At 30.7% G+C, this 17671-nt stretch overlaps 2 protein-coding genes across 3 annotated transcripts in view; one reads left to right on the forward strand and one right to left on the reverse strand.

Annotated features, from left to right (window-relative positions):
* Positions 1-17671, reverse strand: part of LOC132742896 (3-methyl-2-oxobutanoate dehydrogenase [lipoamide] kinase, mitochondrial-like) — a 39852-nt gene that overhangs the window by 3782 nt on the left and 18399 nt on the right. Inside the window, exons 6-10 of one of the 2 annotated variants that reach the window (XM_060731398.1) lie at positions 17162-17260; positions 15622-15639; positions 14022-14095; positions 11399-11527; positions 10555-10644 (exon numbers count right to left, since the gene is read on the reverse strand). In XM_060731398.1, coding sequence (XP_060587381.1) covers positions 10555-10644; positions 11399-11527; positions 14022-14095; positions 15622-15639; positions 17162-17260 — 410 coding nt within the window. The remainder of the gene's footprint in view (positions 1-10554; positions 10645-11398; positions 11528-14021; positions 14096-15621; positions 15640-17161; positions 17261-17671) is intronic. The other variant, XM_060731399.1, reaches the window with a different exon arrangement.
* LOC132742894 (uncharacterized protein DDB_G0283697-like) lies at positions 5706-7963 on the forward strand. The gene has a single exon (XM_060731395.1). The coding sequence runs from the start codon at positions 6503-6505 to the stop codon at positions 7364-7366; it is 864 nt and encodes a 287-aa protein (XP_060587378.1). The 5' UTR covers positions 5706-6502; the 3' UTR covers positions 7367-7963.

Raw genomic sequence — 17671 nt, forward strand, 5'->3', positions numbered from 1 at the left:
GGGGTAATTGTCAACTTTTGTAACCTAACCAAAGAAATCTTTGTAACAAATTCTACACTTAATTGTGATCAAATACTTTACTTTCTATAACACCCTGTGTTCAAATTAGACATTAAACTTTAAACTTTTAAACTTTGTGATTTAAACTAACACTATATACAATACAAAATAACAAAAAAGTCCATATCAAATTACATTAGTTTTGTTATACCCGGGGTAAAAGCAACAACCTTCACAGTGTAACTAATTGTACCAAAATGTACCTTTATACAATAACATGTTTACATAAAAAAAATCTTAGTCCCTACAACTGAAATAGTCGGCCAAAATTCTGCCAAACAAGATAAGAATAATGTTTTATTCCTGTTCAACTCAGTGAAATGCAACATTAATCACACAGACCCCTTATCAAGATCAAGGCTATTTGTCATATATAGTGAAAGTTTATAATTGTTAAATTATGTCTTATTTCTTTCCATAGATACAAAACACTGCTACCTTAGTATTGGGATAGTGTTATTTAATCCTGATTGTTAATTAAAGGATTTTGAAACTAACTTTGAAAGTGTGGACTAAGCTTAAATGCCGAGGTAAAATTTCTTTCAAGTATTTATCGTAAAAGCTTTAAAGTGAAATCAACTTTTTTTTTCACCTCACTGTAATTTTTTATATCGTCAGGGTGCCCTCAATTCGTCCCTATCCTAGAGTCAACACTGTTACTATTTATGTCAGAAAGTCTACAAATTTTCTTTAAGAAAGAAAACAGTTGGATATTTTTAAACATGAATGTAAATTTTATGTATTTGCAAAATTTCTTCAACATATATATATTTTTGCTTGGATCATTAGAAAATAGTGTATCAAACTAGCACAGTAAAATACTTAAAGGCACCAGTTGATATCATTAAAGCCTGTATATGACACCAGTATAGTTCCAGGCCAGTCAGCTTTGAACAGCAGCGTTACAGTCCTTACATAACAAACCAGTAAACAGTTTACAATTCTTCCCAATCAACCAAAATTGATTACAACTTATGGAAGATAACTGTATAAAAATATACATTAAATATTTATATTATAGTAGAAAATTATACCCTGTATCATCAACTATATTTATTATTTAAATACAGGATGGTGTTTTAACTTGTTATTTCACATTAAATCAATAACTATTTGAATAAAATATGAACTATGTGTTACAACTAGAGAGGCAATGGCAACAAGATATTTAATTCACAGAAACTGCTGTTTTTAGCTTATTAACATTTCAAAATTTATATTTGGTTAAAAAATAAAGACAAACTCTTGTTTATTATCAGGAGAGACATTCAAACAAGTGACCGATTCGTATAACTGACATCCTGGAAGCATTGTGCTGACTATGGGCTTATTAACTTTTTCTTGCCTAGCTTTGAACATTAATTCATCATTTCATATGTATTTATATAACCTACAAAGTTTGTTATATGTGCCCTTATTTTTTTCACTTCATGTCAAATAACATACATTTGTATTAAATAAATCTTAACATTGTCTTTAATCATAGGACACAGCTGTTTTACACATTATGGTAGACCAATATGAACATAAAACATGATCATATTAAACATGTTGCCAAAAAAAAAAAGATTGTTTTTCTTGTGAAGCTATGACTGATATATGAGATAATTGAAGTATTAACTTGATGACACATGGACAAGAAGAATAAAGACACCGAGATCTTGATAGTGTTGTTAACGTTTAGTCACAGTAAATAGCAAGTGTGCCTTATACTTCTCAACTTTAAACTTAATATGCTGTAATAACCTCAGTTTTCAGTGTACACGAGTTAAATAATACATAATAAGTAATGCATATTATAGATGGACCATACTTGTCAGCCATTTCAAGGAAGAGAGATGTGGCATTACCTCAGTTCCGACTGATTCAGCAATAATAAACATCTATCTTTGAGTAGCTTTATAATTCATAATCAAATAGATATGCCTTTTCATACCAAATGCTCAACTGTCAGTCTCTGAACTGTTTTTTAGTCATTTAAAATGTTACAATGTAAAGCTTCCTTATTCAAAATTTGAAGCAAGACATGCCCATTATACAAAGTGAGCATAGTTAATGCTCACAAATTTAGCATAGTTAATGCCTATTATACAAATTTTGCATAGTTAAATGTGCATTATACAACTTTAGCATAGTTAATGCTCATTATACAAATTTAGCCTAATTAATGCCCATAATACAAATTTAGCTTACTTAATTTTTTTTCTTACGTGTTTAGCTTACTTAATGCCCATTATACAAATTTAGTATAGTTAATGCCCATAATACAAATTTAGCTTAGTTAATGGCATAATTAATGCCCATAATACAAATTTAGTTTACTTAAGGCTCATAATACAAATTTAGCAAAGTTAATGCCCATAATACAAATTTAGCTTAGTTAATGGCATAATTAATGCCCATAATACAACTTTAGCTTCCTTAATGCTCATTATACAAATTTAGCATACTAGTAGTAGTTGATGCCCATAATACAAATTTAGCTTAGTTAATGCTCATTATACAAATTTAGCATAATTAATGCCCATAATACAAATTTAGCTTACTTAATGCTCATTATACAAATTTAGCAAAGTTAATGCCCATTATACAAATTTAGCATAGTTAATGCTCATTATACAAATTAAGCATAGTACAAATTAAGCGTACTAAATGCCCATTATACAAATTTAGCATAATTAATGGGGCTATATAATTATATGCTCATTATACAAATTAAGCATAGTTTAAGCCCATTATACAATTTTAGCATAGTTAATTCCAATTATACAAATTTAGCATAGTTAATACCAATTATACAAATTTAGCATAGTTAATACCAATTACACATTTTCACTATAATTAGATTAGGAAATAAGTACTATCAATGTTGAGCAGTATATAAAAATTGGCACCGATATAACTGTACCAATTTAAGGTTATAAAAACTTCTGCTGATCAGTCTGTAGATATATACAATGATCATTGATTAATTGACACTTGTACATGTACGTTAATGTAAACCTGCATTATATTCCCGTCACTAATTAAACATTTAATTGGTGCATTTTAAATAACCAGTAGAACACTTTGATCTATAGAATAATGGATATAATTGTAAATGTTCAAAAATGGTAAGTACTGAGTAGTTACAAAAGCAAAATTTAGAAGTTTAAATATTTTTTTGTCTATCTGCGTTTTTAATCTACCTCAAGGTAAGCCTAAACATAGCTTTTTTTAATAACTACATGTATAATTATGTCAATTTTTAACTACATTAAATTTTATCTAGTTTTTACAACAAATGAAATACAAAGCATTATATTAACAACGAAAGTACTTAAAATAGAGAAAAACAGAATCCCTAAAGAATGCCAAAAGTTCAAAACCGACAATGGAAAAAGATGCAGGCTCTGTTTAATTGACAGTAGTTGTATTTGCAAGGTATTGACCACGCCCCCTAGCACCAGCTTAAACAACATTCAACATTTCAACATGTTTAACTTTGAAACATTATAGAAAGGCAATGCTTCATTCCAAACATATCACCATATTTCTTATATTAACACTATTGATTGTGTATAAATAAAGTGTTTTAAATACATTTAAATATCTATTAAGTCAAAAATATAATGCTTTTATTTATTTTCTTTCATTCAGTGAACATATTAATGAAAAGTTTTCTGGAGTTATTATTGTATTTTTCGGTTCCCCATGACATGGCTGGCTGTTAAACATGAATAATTAACTAACTCAATTGTCTCAATATAGCTGTATAAATAATTGAGCCGTGTCATGACAAAACCAACATAATGGGTTTGCGACCAGCATGGATCCAGACCAGCCTGCGCATTCGCACAGTCTAATCAGGATCCATGCTGTTCGCTATCAGTTTCTCTACTTGTAATAGACTTGGTAAGCGAACAGCATGGATCCTGATCAGACTGCGCGAATGCGCAGGCTGGTCTGGATCCATGCTGGTCGCAAACCCATTATGTTGGTTTTGTCATGACACGGCTCATATTGAACGCTTATAAAATAACATAAAACCTGTTAATTCATAACATTTGCTGATACAAACAAAAGGTGAAAAGAAAAAGGGAACATTACAGTGGATATAAAACACTAATATTAGGTCAGTGGAAATATCTAACATATTTGTTTACATTTTATACAATAATTTCAGGATTATTATGAGAGAAGTTAGATTATTTTATAATTACTTATACCTTTATAATAATAAATATCTAAAACTAGTTTGTCCATCCTTATTCTGGACAAAAATGTTTGTCACTTTTTGGAAAATTTCAAAAATAATATCTGACTAATAGTCAGGGAATAAATATCTGTCAAGAGCGACCAAACCAAGTTAACTTTTGAATGACCAATGAATACTAAGAGAACAGTTAACAGTAATGTGTCTGATATATATTTATATTTATTATATGTACATGTATACATTTCCCTACAAACCAGATGCCTTTATATCAGACTAAATAGTACATTCATTTCGTTGACAAATGGAATTTTAATGTGACAGATTTGGGTGTAAATATTTATACAGTATCAAATAAATTGCAATCAAAAGAAAGTAAAACCTGCTTTAAAAAGGGTAATTTAAACCATTCATTAGTTTCATAAAGCGAGTCAACTTTAAAGGCCCAGTCTGTAAACATTCAAAAGCATGTAAAATTCAAATTCAACTGCCACCAGCAGGCACAGGGTCAGAGAAAGTACTTTTGTAAAATTATAATTAATGGGATTAAATCATGTTATTTATGAAAACAAAGATACTATAAAGTCTTATTTCATACCTTATGGGTACCAGTTTTAATACGATTTACAGTAATATAAATAGCAAAGTTTTAATTCTTGTACTTATATTTATATATCAAGTATAGGATTAAAGTTTTTTATTTGTAAGGATATGTGATGTGTTAAATGCTGACAGAGTGATTTGTAAATATACAACATACACATTATATCATTTAATATTGCATTTACAATGTTTCAATTAAACTTTGTAAAATTGAAATACGTTCTGATCTAAGAGTAAATAAACAACTTCAATACCATTGGTGCAATCAATATTACAAATGCTGTATACTGGATAAAAGTAGGAATTCAGGATGTTTGCAGGAACTTAAAATGGTAAAATAATTTTGATTTCATAAAAAAAACTAAATTAAAATATATTCATGTTTAAAAAAAAAATTTACATGTAATCTTCATTTTTTCTTTTGGTAAATACCAGTATATAAAAGGCTTTTAACTTTCTATCAAAATAAATTGATCTTTATTTCTTTCTAACTACCATAGATCAATTTTAATTAATTTAAAATATCATCTCATAAGTGTGGTATTCATTAGATAATTATTGTAGTTGTTTGTATAATTACATTAAATTTGCAGTACTAAATATAATAATTTTCTGCTTAAAATGTTGGTAAATAGGTGCATTCTGTTAAAATGTTTTCGTATTAGAACTATTCACTTCTAGTGGCCATGGAGCTCAGTCAGTAGAGCCGCAGGACAGTATTTCCAGGGTAGCGAGTTCAAGACCTTATCAACCTGCACATTTTTCTCCCCTCTTAACAATACATGAAATAATGCATAAAATCATAAATGCACTCTGTTGTCCTACTTTACTGAGACTAATTACTAAACATAAGAGTACAAAGTAAACATTTTTTAAAATTTTTGACATATCATGCAATCTAACTGTGCAAGCTTTTTACATTTAATGTTTTCAGATCATTAGGTAACAAGACTAACAAAATCTCCACCCAACTGTTCTTACTTATAATATTCATGACTGGTGAACTGCAAGTTTTAGGGTCAAAAGATAATGTGTTAATCTGGATTAATCTATTTCTATGTAATGTCTTTCATTGTTCTCTGACAAAGTGTAAGAGGCTAACACTTATTATTAACATTTCTTTGATCTTTTATAAAAAGGAAAATGCCTTATAGTTTACTTGATTTCCAAGATTTTCGTGAGTACTTTTCAATATTTTTCATTACATTGTTTTTTATCTCTTTTATGCTGTAAAAGATTGATGTTAAAGAATGTGCATATTTAACAAATGTATGTGCAAAAAATACAAATAAAAAATTTGTTTTCATTGTTTGATAATGTCAGAACGCAAGGATATATGCTGAGTTATCAAAAAATTCAATACATGTATTTTATTTTCAAAATGAGAGAGGACACAAACACTGACCTCATAAAAAACATGATTATTCAGCAGGAATTGTCAGGCGTATCAAACTACAAATAAACATTATTAATAATGTATTTCTCTTTTCAGGTTGCTGATGTCAACAGGAAACTAAACACAAGCTGTAAAATGCTAACCTATACATTATCTGGAGGGTAAAATGGCAACAAGTGGAGATAAAATTATTATTTTGTGATTTAACCAGTCTGAGCAAGGATATAATTTATGTGAAATATTCAAGAATGCGCGACAGTGGAGAAACTGTAACTGAGGCTGCAAGAGCCCCTCCTCCTTTTAAATTAGAAAGGGAGGTTACTCTAATGCCCAAAGAATTTAAGGAAAGGCTGTCAGCAAAACATAAAAGTCGTAAATCTAGCGCAGCAAGGTCCGAGAAAAAAGGAAACTATTCCTTTAAACCAACCACAGCAAAGTTCAAATATTCATCAGAAAACTCGTATATGTCTAACCACACCAATGATTCGGAGTTGAGTCATAGTACATATACTGAATCTCATTTTAATAAAACAGTGAAAATTCCAACAGAACATGATGATGGTATGCAATCTAACAATGACAATTTCCTAAATAACAACAACAACAATAAAGGGGAATTAAAAAGTACGTCTAGTCATATTGCTCTAACTGGTGAGGTCAAATTTATGCTAGATAATGCATATGCAAACTATGAATCAGAGGGTGGCTTCAATGTTAAAACTCCGCCTACAAATATGCAAATCAAAGATCTTATGATTCCGTTGGATGAATGGAACAATAAAGAAACAATTCAAGAAAAGAAATATACAGTTTTACCGTCCATTAAGCATAGGACATCTAACACAAGTTCTGAGGACACTGAAAGTGCAACTTATTCACAAAGGAACTCCTCCGGTTTTTCTTTTAACAACCAGTTAGACTTTTTTCGGGACAAAATAGAGGAGGATGCTGATTTCTTTGCAGACTTTCGTGTAAACACAAGTAAAGTAAAAGCAACTCCTCGTCAAGACCCTTTACCACCGATCAAACATGGTACAAAGGACAGTAACTCTTCTCAAACTACTTCTCGTAAAAAGTCCAACAGGAAAGAAAAGAACGCACATATTTTGTGACTTATTAACACATGTACATAATATATTTTTTGCAAGTTTTGTTATTATAAAAAATACACACACACAAAATTGTGTTTATTGTCCATGTGTTTAGATTGTTTTGCAATCTATGGAATGGATACTTGTGAAAAGTGACAGTGTAAATAAGCAAAAATGGGCAACATTTTGAGACAATATTTTCAGACGAATATATAACTTTAAGACTGTCATTTGTAGTGCAGTTTCCATTTATCTTTATGTTGATAAATCAATGATTATCACCTTCTAATTTATATGACTGTTCATTTTAAAAAATCTGAATCACAAAATCGCAAAGTCTGTATATAATCTTAGGCAAATAAACAATGTTTCTATTTTTAGCCATTTCTATTTATATAGTCACTGGAAACAATCATGATACAATTTACAATTCATTCCAATAGTCAGCTATGCTATGACACTATTTTGTTAATAGAAAGAAACCAACAGTATAATTACGGGTGTCACGTTTAAATGGGTACAGTTGTTTTTTAGCCAAATACCGGTTAGAAAATTCAACCAGTAACCAAAGTTAGTATTTGACAAAGGGGCGAAATTTTTTTAACTGATTTTTAATATTACCTTTTAGTTTATTTATAACAAGACGTGACAATTGTTTGTATTTTAGTTGTACTCAACAATGTATTTTTTCAAAACTAATTGAATACAGTATGACGCTAGCAGAAAAAAGTTACTCCATCTTGGATATTTATTGTAATCATTTTGAGTACAATAAAATACGAACAAAATGGCATATCTTGTCATAGAGAAACAAAGATAATGTTGAAAATTTCAGGATTTTATTGTTAGGGTCTGTTTAAATATTTTGCATTTTTGACTAACCATGACATCCCTAAGTATAATGCACCAGTCCAATGTACCCCGTCACTTGGGAAGTATGAGAAATAGCAGGGGAGATAAGGCAAGTTTTTTATATTCTGCCTGTTGTTACAATGCTGCCTTAATGTGAAAATTTTGTTTTACGAAGATTTACGTACTAACTCACACTGCCAGAGCATTTAACAGGGGTTTACCATCTTAATGACAGGGACTTTCTCAGGGGACTGAATTGAAAATTAAAGCCATTGTCTCAGCTATTCTGTTATGCTGGGGAAGAGGACTGACTGCTGCATAACCCTAACATTTTTGTTCTTTCACTTACAAAACTTAGTGAAAATAATGTACTAAACTCATGTAATACAAATACTTTAGTGAGTGACTTTTGTCTGAAACTATTCACTTCAAGTTGACAAAGCTGTACACGTAACTTAATTTATCAAGACAATTAATTACAACTAAAACAAGAGCTGTCGGTAGGACAGCACGCTCGACTATTCTAAGTGCTTGATAGTAAAAGAGCCTTGATAATGTTAAATTTTTTAAGTTCACAAAAGGGCTAATTTTTTTTTATAAATTCATGTTATAGGCCTTAGAGAGAGTCTAATTATACAGAATTGGCTTGACTATTCGGAAGGTAATGTCACGAGGGTGTTTTATTGAGTATAATAATACTAATTACCTATGAATACATAAATTTGACAGAAAAGGTACAAAGGCTTGTTATTAAGATGTTTTATCAAGTAAATAACTGCTTTATTATTATGAATGCATAAAATTGTCCCAAAAAAGGCACAAACCCTTCAGTAGTTATTGAGATAACAGCTTACAAGCAAAACTTTACCATGAATTTCTAAGTTGAAAAAGGGGAGAAAAATCAGCCTAAATGCAAGATAGAATTATGGATCTTTGTCAGTGACCTACAATTATGACCCTTAATGCATATGTGAAGTTTTAAATAAATATCTTTAATAGTTATTGAGATATGTAAAACTTGCATGTAAACATTAACCAAGAGACTAAGTAGAAAAGGGGATATGAATCAGCCTTAATGCAAGATAGAGTTATGGAACTTGGTCAGTGACATACAATTATGACCCTCCAATTATGACCCTAAGTGCATGTGTAAAGTTTCAAGTAAATATATTTGAAGACCTTTAACCTTTAACCAAAATTTCTAAGTTTCAAAGGGGCAAATAATTCTGCAAATATTGCAGGCAGAGTTATGCAATTTTGCAAACTGATGTACATTGTTACTATAAAAAAGTATTTTAAATTTCAATTGAATATCTCAAGCAATAATTGAGATATTTGACTTGACAAAAAACTTTAACCAAAATTTCTAAGTTAAAAAGGGGCATAATTCTGTCAATATTGTAGGCAGAGTTATCCAACTTGTCAATCTGATGTAGCTTGTTACTATAAATAAGTATAGTAAGTTTCAATTGAATATCTCAAGTAATAATTGAGATATTTGACTTTACAAAAAACTTTAACCAACGTAGACGCCGACACGGACGCTGACGCCGACGCCGGGGCGACTACAATAGCTCTCATATTCTTCGAATAGTCGAGCTAAAAACTTATTCCAGCAATAGATAATGAAAACCAACACAGTTTTATTAATTACTTAAACAACATTGTTACAAAACAGGATTCCAGTAAAAAAATTGAAATCTGCCTGTATCATTATAGACACCACTTTAACAAAAATACTTTTAGTAAGAAAAGATGTCCACCTTCTCCAGTGAGAAATTACTTACAATTCTATTGTAACCATATGAGTGAGTGTTTCAAATTTTGACACTCAGAAAGCCTATCACAATGTCTTATCTTAATCTAGACTTTTTTAAGGGTGTCTGTGGCCGAGTGGTTAAGGTCGTTGACTTCAAACCACTTGCCCCTCACCAAGGTGGGTTCGAATCTTGACAGGGACTTTGGATTCTTTCGTATGAGGAAGCTATCCATCTAGCTTACAGAATGTTGGTTGTTCTACTCAGGTGTCCATTTGTGCCTGAAATAATGCATGGAAGGGACCTGAGGTCTTCCTCCATCAGTAAAGCTGGAGTGTCGCTATATGACCTATACTGTGTCGGTGTATCTTAGACACCAATCAAACAAACAAACAAAATAATCTAGACTTTTTAAAGGGGTAAAGTGTTCAAGTGTTTTAAGATTTCCTTTGGGCCAGAGATTGTGGGTTCAAGCCCTATTGAGGTCAGCCATGCTTGTTCACTTGACTATATAGTACTGCTTAGTTCCAGTAAGGGAACTAGAGACAGAGTGGTTCAAAATAAGTCACAAATAAGCTATAATAATTAATTTAAACTTACCTAATGATAAAATCAATATCATTGTTGGCAATGGTTACAGTGATAGGGGGTAGATTATCTATAGAGTCTATATGGTTCTCTACTGTTGCTCTGAAAACATATACAATAAATTCTAGGATCAAAAATAAATTAATGGTAACATGGAACAAAGTAATCTGAACAAAACACTTGCTGTAAAAATTTGTATAGCTAAAACATAATTTTCAATTGTATAATCTGACTGCCTACTTAATATATACAACAAGACAAAATTATATTTCTTTCTATATACATGTATATGTATTTCTATTGACTATGGTAAAATTTCTATATTGAGGTGATAAGTTTTGAGACACAGTAATGATCATATGACTTTCCAGCTTTTATTAGTGCCAGTCTGGTATTAGTGCTAACCTCACTTTACCTCAGAAAACCAGCCACAGCTGACACGAGATAGAAATGACAACCTTCAATATAGATTGCATAAAACAATTAATGCCTCACAGGATTAGGATCTGCAGTAACTATGGTGCAAGTCACCAATCTCTTATATATATACAATACAGTTTACTTTGAACACTATACAACGTTTTTAGCACAATATGTAGACAGGTAACATAGTCAATAGCAACAAATGTTATCAAATTTGTTAACAAAAGGATGTTTGTTATATAAACATAATTATAATGGAACATTTTAGGTAACACTAGTCAAAAAGGATTCAAATGATGTCAAAGAAAACAATGAACTATTCATATTGCACCATGATCTCTGCTATGGTAAAACACTACCTAAATGTTGAAATGTTCTTAAATTTTAAAGATTTTTCTACAATTATGTGTACTTGTATATATTATAAACATACCTCAGAGCATTCTTTAGTATTTCTACGAGGATATAGTCGAGTGGTTGAGGAATATATGGGAAGGTGACATTAACATGGCCTAGAATACGAACTTCTGGTGCTGAGCCATACTTGTCCTCACACACAGTTCTGAAACAAACACCATACTGTCAAAATCTCATTTACCTTTACCATACCATCTACATTTTGTCAAACATTTGATCATCAAAATAACATATAGGTGAAGAAATATGGATATAAATAATTTAACATAATCAAAATTGACATAAGCCTTCTCGTAAGATAAACAGCACTGTTTTTCTTGAATTTTCAAATTTCTTATAAAAGATATTATTTAGATCAATTTATTAGTTTATCAGGTGAATCTTAATCAAAAGAGCTGTCCAAATGTGTTCAATTTTATAAATTCAGAATGAAACAGTGCTGTTTTCACAATCATGAATGCACACTACTCAAAATCAGCAACAATTCATACACACCATTAAAACAAAAGCCAGGCTTATGACAAACATAATGTAGTTGTTATCATTTGAAAGGGAAGCAATTCTTACATATACTTCTCGTTTGTATTGTTCAGTTATCTGCTCATACATTTGAGGCAGTTATAACATGTTTTGAAAGAGTGTAATCTTGCTCCAAATATTTGAAAATCCTACACAGTGTTTTGACTAACAACCAAACATTTTTAAAACTCCCTAAGAAAATCAAACAATGTCTTAGCCATCTGTAATGCAGTCTGACCCATTTGGCAAGGGAGGTATCAACAGTTATCGGAAAGGATATAATGAAAGTCATTTATATTTAGTGTTTAAGTATTAAAATCTTTTAGATCAATAGGAATCTTCAAAGACAAAGATTTATTTGGTTAATCACCAATTGATGGTCACAAGATGTCACTACAACTGATGAAAACACTTGACATTAACTGCAGAAATTTTATATTTCATACACAATTTTTCATTATTTCATACACAATTTTTCATTATAGGTTGCTCAAGGCTGTCAATCAAAACTGAAATAATTGTAATGAAAAGACATAAGCAGTAACTTTGTGTCTCAAATCTTACACTTTAAATAAGACCTTGACCTTAAAGTGGAGAGTGAAATATGGAGTTCTGCTTCATTATCGTCCCGAAGACATAATTTTGTTAAACAAATACCTTACGATTGACAGAACACACTGTGGCCTTGACCTTTATGTAAGGCATCTGAAATATGGATTTTGCATGTCACCCTAATGAGGTGAACATTTCATCACAAATAGGTGAAATTCAAAAGAACCACTCATAAATCTTCCATAACAATGTTAACTTTTATTATGAATTTCCTTTACTTACAAATTGGGAGCAGTCTATTAGAAGTTTATTAAAGGTTTCAATATTAAACACTTAAACACAGTAGCTTAAACTGGTTGGTCTGGCTCAGTAATGGTGGGTTATGTCAATTATTATTGCTGCAAGTGTTAATATATTAAAACAAAAGGGCCATAATAACCCTTAAATCGCTCATCTGAAAACCTACGCTAGAAAAGTTTGCAAAAATTGAAGGTAATTACTGTACATGTGGTCGGACATTGCTTGCCAAATGCAAAAGAAGATCAACAGTCATACATAGATCTACTCAAGGTAGGAGATCATTTTGAAAGACAAATTGTTTCCGTCATCCAAATTTAAATAACCGTAATAGCTGCCTTTCACATAGCAATTATTACTTCCCCTGGCTGCCATTTTCCAAATATACCATATGCTTAGGATGAGATATAAAACTCTCATAAATTCTAATATTATCTTCATGAAAACTTATAAAAATCTTGTACATATTGGTGCTTTAATAATATTTTGCTGCACATGTATAAATGAATTTTACAATTCAAGTAAATCAGCTGTTTATGTTGTTGTTTTTTCCATATTGTGTCAATTATATCATAATTACCGTATTGAATATTGACCCCCAAAAATGTCTAGCAGTTTTGGCAAGGTAGGTAAATATCATAAAAATCAGGAACTATCTTTAAGTTCTGGGCAATAACGTATTTATAAACTCAATATATCAGTTCAATAAAATGGGGCTAATTTGGACTAAAGGGAGACAATTTCATAATTCTTGACCAGAAGATCAAGAAGAAATGTTTCATATTTGATGCCAAAAATGAAAACAATGTATATAGGTTGAACAACAGTTGACTGACTTAGAGAACCACTGGGTGATGCCAAATACAAAATTTTAAAACTGTAGACCATATGGGCCTGGCAAAGCAGTTATTAAAGATTTTGCTTCATTGTAGCCAAACACATTCTTCGTGAACAACTGTTATATGGCTTCATTTAGCAACTGTCAAGAATTCTGGACCTATTGTTTCTGGGATTTGAAACATTTGGGAAGACTGACATTATATAACAGACATGCTATCAATCCTAAAAACTCACCATGAGCACTCTGTGCTAAGGTGAGCTAAAGAGGTTCCCAAAACCTTGGCACACAAGTTACATTCCTAACCTCTCTACATTGTTATAATTGTCATATTTTCTAATGCAACAAGCTTCACAATATAAATAATTAGCAAATATGATAAGACAGTACACTCCATGGTATTTTTGTTTTTTTTGAAAGTTGACACTCTTACCTCATAAACTCGCCTTTCTTTTCAATAAGTTTGCTGGGAGAAAAACTCACATTGATGATTCCCACATGGTTTGGCTGTAATACAACACATTATCTAGCACACGTCCAATCATCACCTTTCTAAGAAAGGCGCAGTCACAAAAACATTCATGTATTTATATAAAGTTTATTTTCATTGGTTGAGAGAATAATTTATCATTTATATATAAAAATAAATAAAATTAATGGCAATGATGAAGAAAATGGATAGACTATAGAGAATGATGAATTATGAAATATTAGTAAGACTGCTTCCATGGCAATAGTTTCCAAGATAGGTTAAATTATAAACCTGTCATTTACAACACAAGTATGTGTCAAGTTATTTAACAGAAGTGCTAGCAAAAGTATCATAGATACTGCAGTAAATAATGGCAACAAAATAAAACTTTATGCAGTCATAGATCTCCACTATCAGCTCTGCTGTATAGTCTAAGTTGAATACAGACAGATTTTAAAACAAGGGGAGCATTAATATGTCTATACACATGACAGACTTATGCAGTCTTGCCTAAGTAATAATTATTCTTAGTTTCATTGCAAATTTGCAATATTTCAAAAGTTGCACTGAAAATGTTTAGTGGTAAAACTATAACTGAAATTTTATTCCTACAAGTAGAGGTGACTGTGATAAACTAATACTCTAAGTTTTAAGTCATACCTGAGATTTCCATAAAAATGTCAGGTGTATAAAATCTAAATTAAAGTTCCACGCTGAAAAAAACTAATTATTCTGTAAAAAGTACATGAGAGAAATTATTATTAAAATACAATGTATATGTATGATGACTTATCATTATTAAAATCTATGTAAACAATATAAACCATGGGCGTTATGTTCTTCACCTACGGGTTTTATTTAATATTTTTATAACTTTTGCAGGAGACCATAAAACAGTGTTACAGGCAAAAACCTAAACAGCTCTATGCGCAACAAAATTGAAATGTATTTCTGATATTAGTCAATATAAACTATGTAAACCATTGCTTGGCACCATTATATGCAATCTTCAGCATAATCTAAAAACTTCTGATGATGACCACAAGGTAAATATATAAGCTCTGGGCACTGTCTTTTTTAGAAAGAGTTTCATTTACAATGTCTACTTTTAGCTGTTGTGACCTACAGATATATCAGACTTGAAACTATTTATATAATCAATGAAAGGGGTCCCTTTAAAGACAATTTCTGTGAAATTTCGTTAAAAACAGAAAGGCAACTGGTTTTTTTTTTTTAGAAAATTTGTAGAAAACACCAGAATTACAAAAGTTCACCTGTTTGCACTCAGGTAAGCTAAATATAGAACATGCTGACAGGTGTAATTTATATGCATTAAAATTCTGACACCTTACATTCATGACTAGCAGCCTTACTAACATTTCATATATCAATGATGATGTTTTAATTCTTATGATTGCAATTTCTTTCTGAAAAGGATTATTTTAAGAGACATGGTTTCATAAAGATAACATTACCTTAAAACAAAAACTTAATTACATGTACAATAATAACAAAATGAAGAAAAAAAGTTTCAACTGTGTAACAGAATGAATTCTCTTACCGCAAAGTTCTTCCAATACTATAACAGTATAAGAAATTTATGACAGTTTGAAAGATTTTAATACATAAAATAATGTATAATAATTGAAACAATGTTAGATGTTTGATACATGTTGTAGCTAGGGTAGCTCCACAGAAAATCAGATGTGTAAGTTTTGATCCTTATAGCTATAGGAACAAGTAAATCGTTATCAGTGACATTAAAAACTTGGTCACAAAATCACATTTCTTTCATTTTTACATTTGTGACATCCCACAATAAAAATTTCGCTCTAAGACGACCCAAACCCATATACAGTATAGAATTTTTCACTAAATATAAAAGGCTATTTCAAATATAACATTTCACTATTAAAAAAACATGTATCATCAAATTATTTGCAATTCCCTACTTCTATTCAATATCATCCCATACTAAAGTCATAGAATGTGCTGACATTAAATACAATTTGCTCAATTATTATCCCCTACTAAGGTCAAAGAATGAGCTGTCATTGAATACATTATGCTCACGTATTATCCCCTACTGAGGTGATAGGATGGGTTGTCATGTAATATATCATGCTCATGCTCATTGAATAAATTATGCTCATTTATTATTCCCTACTAAGGTCAAAGAATGAGCTGTCATTGAATACATTGTGCTCACTTATTATCCCTACTGAGGTGATAGGGTGGGCTTTTATTGAACTAATGTGTTCACTAATTACCATCTCCTTCCTATTGAGGTTATACAATGGGCTGTCATTGAATACCTTATGCTCATTTAATATTCCCCTTCTAAGATCATGGCCTACAATTCAATACATTATGCTCACTTATTTTTCCCTACTATGGTTAAAGAATGAGCTGTCATTAAATACATTATGCTCACATATTATCCCCTACTTAGGTTAAAGAATGAGCTGTAATTAAATACATTATGCTCACATATTATTCCCTACTAAGGTCAAAGAATGGGCTGTCTTTAAATACATTATGCTCACTTATTATCCCTACTGAGGTGATAGAATGGGCTTTTTATTGAACTAATGTGTTCACTAATTACCATCTCCTTCCTATTGAGGTTATACAATGGGCTGTCATTGAATACCTTATGCTCATTTAATATTCCCCTTCTAAGATCATTGACTACAATTCAATACATTATGCTCACATATTATCCCCTACTATGGTTAAAGAATGAGCTGTCATGCTCAACTTATCTTCCCTTCCTCTCTTTCGAGGTCAATTATTTCTCATTTTGAATTATCAATCAAACTAGACTTAATACTTATTGCATACCATACAAAATGCAAATTAATTAATGAGTTATTTAATCTGACACGTAGTCATAACTTATTATATGAAAATAATTTACTGAAACCATGTCTCTAATAGCCAAGTGAATAGACAGAATGAGATTGTTTGTTTATTTATGGTAGTTTTTATAACATGTATCAGACTGTCAATGCATTCCATTCAATGGAATAAATTTTCACTAAATGAGTTAAGATAGTGTTCAATAAAATATGAGATTAAAATGTATACTGAATTATTACCTTTTCATCCCGTAGAGCAAGATGGTGTTCACACAGCATACGAATCCCGAGACGAGATGTTAATGTACGGTCAAGGAATTGACGAATCATGCTCTCATCCTGAAGATTTAATTTGTATTTTAATACTTCTTTAATTCTGATGTGATGCCATGGTTTTTATCTATCAAACAACTGATAGGGATTTTATTAGGTAGTATTTAAATGTAAGCTAGAGTATTGGAATCTAATGCTCTTTTTATCAACTTTCTTTCATACGTACTCTCATGCTTGCTTGTTTCAAGGAGCATGATGCTATTATTATCTTACGAATATCATTGACATGGCATGTTTATGATAGTCATTCCTGGCGTATCAGATTGAATATTAAATTATAAGGATCTAAGATATCAAAAGGATAAAAAGGGGCATTACTCTAAAATATATTCCTTTCAGGACAATGCCTTTTTTTTTTTATCTAAATGTAATACAAACACTGTAACAGTTGTGTGAGTTTTTACTTTTTTAGTTGGG

Source organism: Ruditapes philippinarum, unplaced genomic scaffold (genome assembly GCF_026571515.1).
Source record: "Ruditapes philippinarum isolate M1 unplaced genomic scaffold, ASM2657151v2 ctg1300_1_1_1_1, whole genome shotgun sequence".
NCBI lineage: Eukaryota > Metazoa > Mollusca > Bivalvia > Venerida > Veneridae > Ruditapes > Ruditapes philippinarum.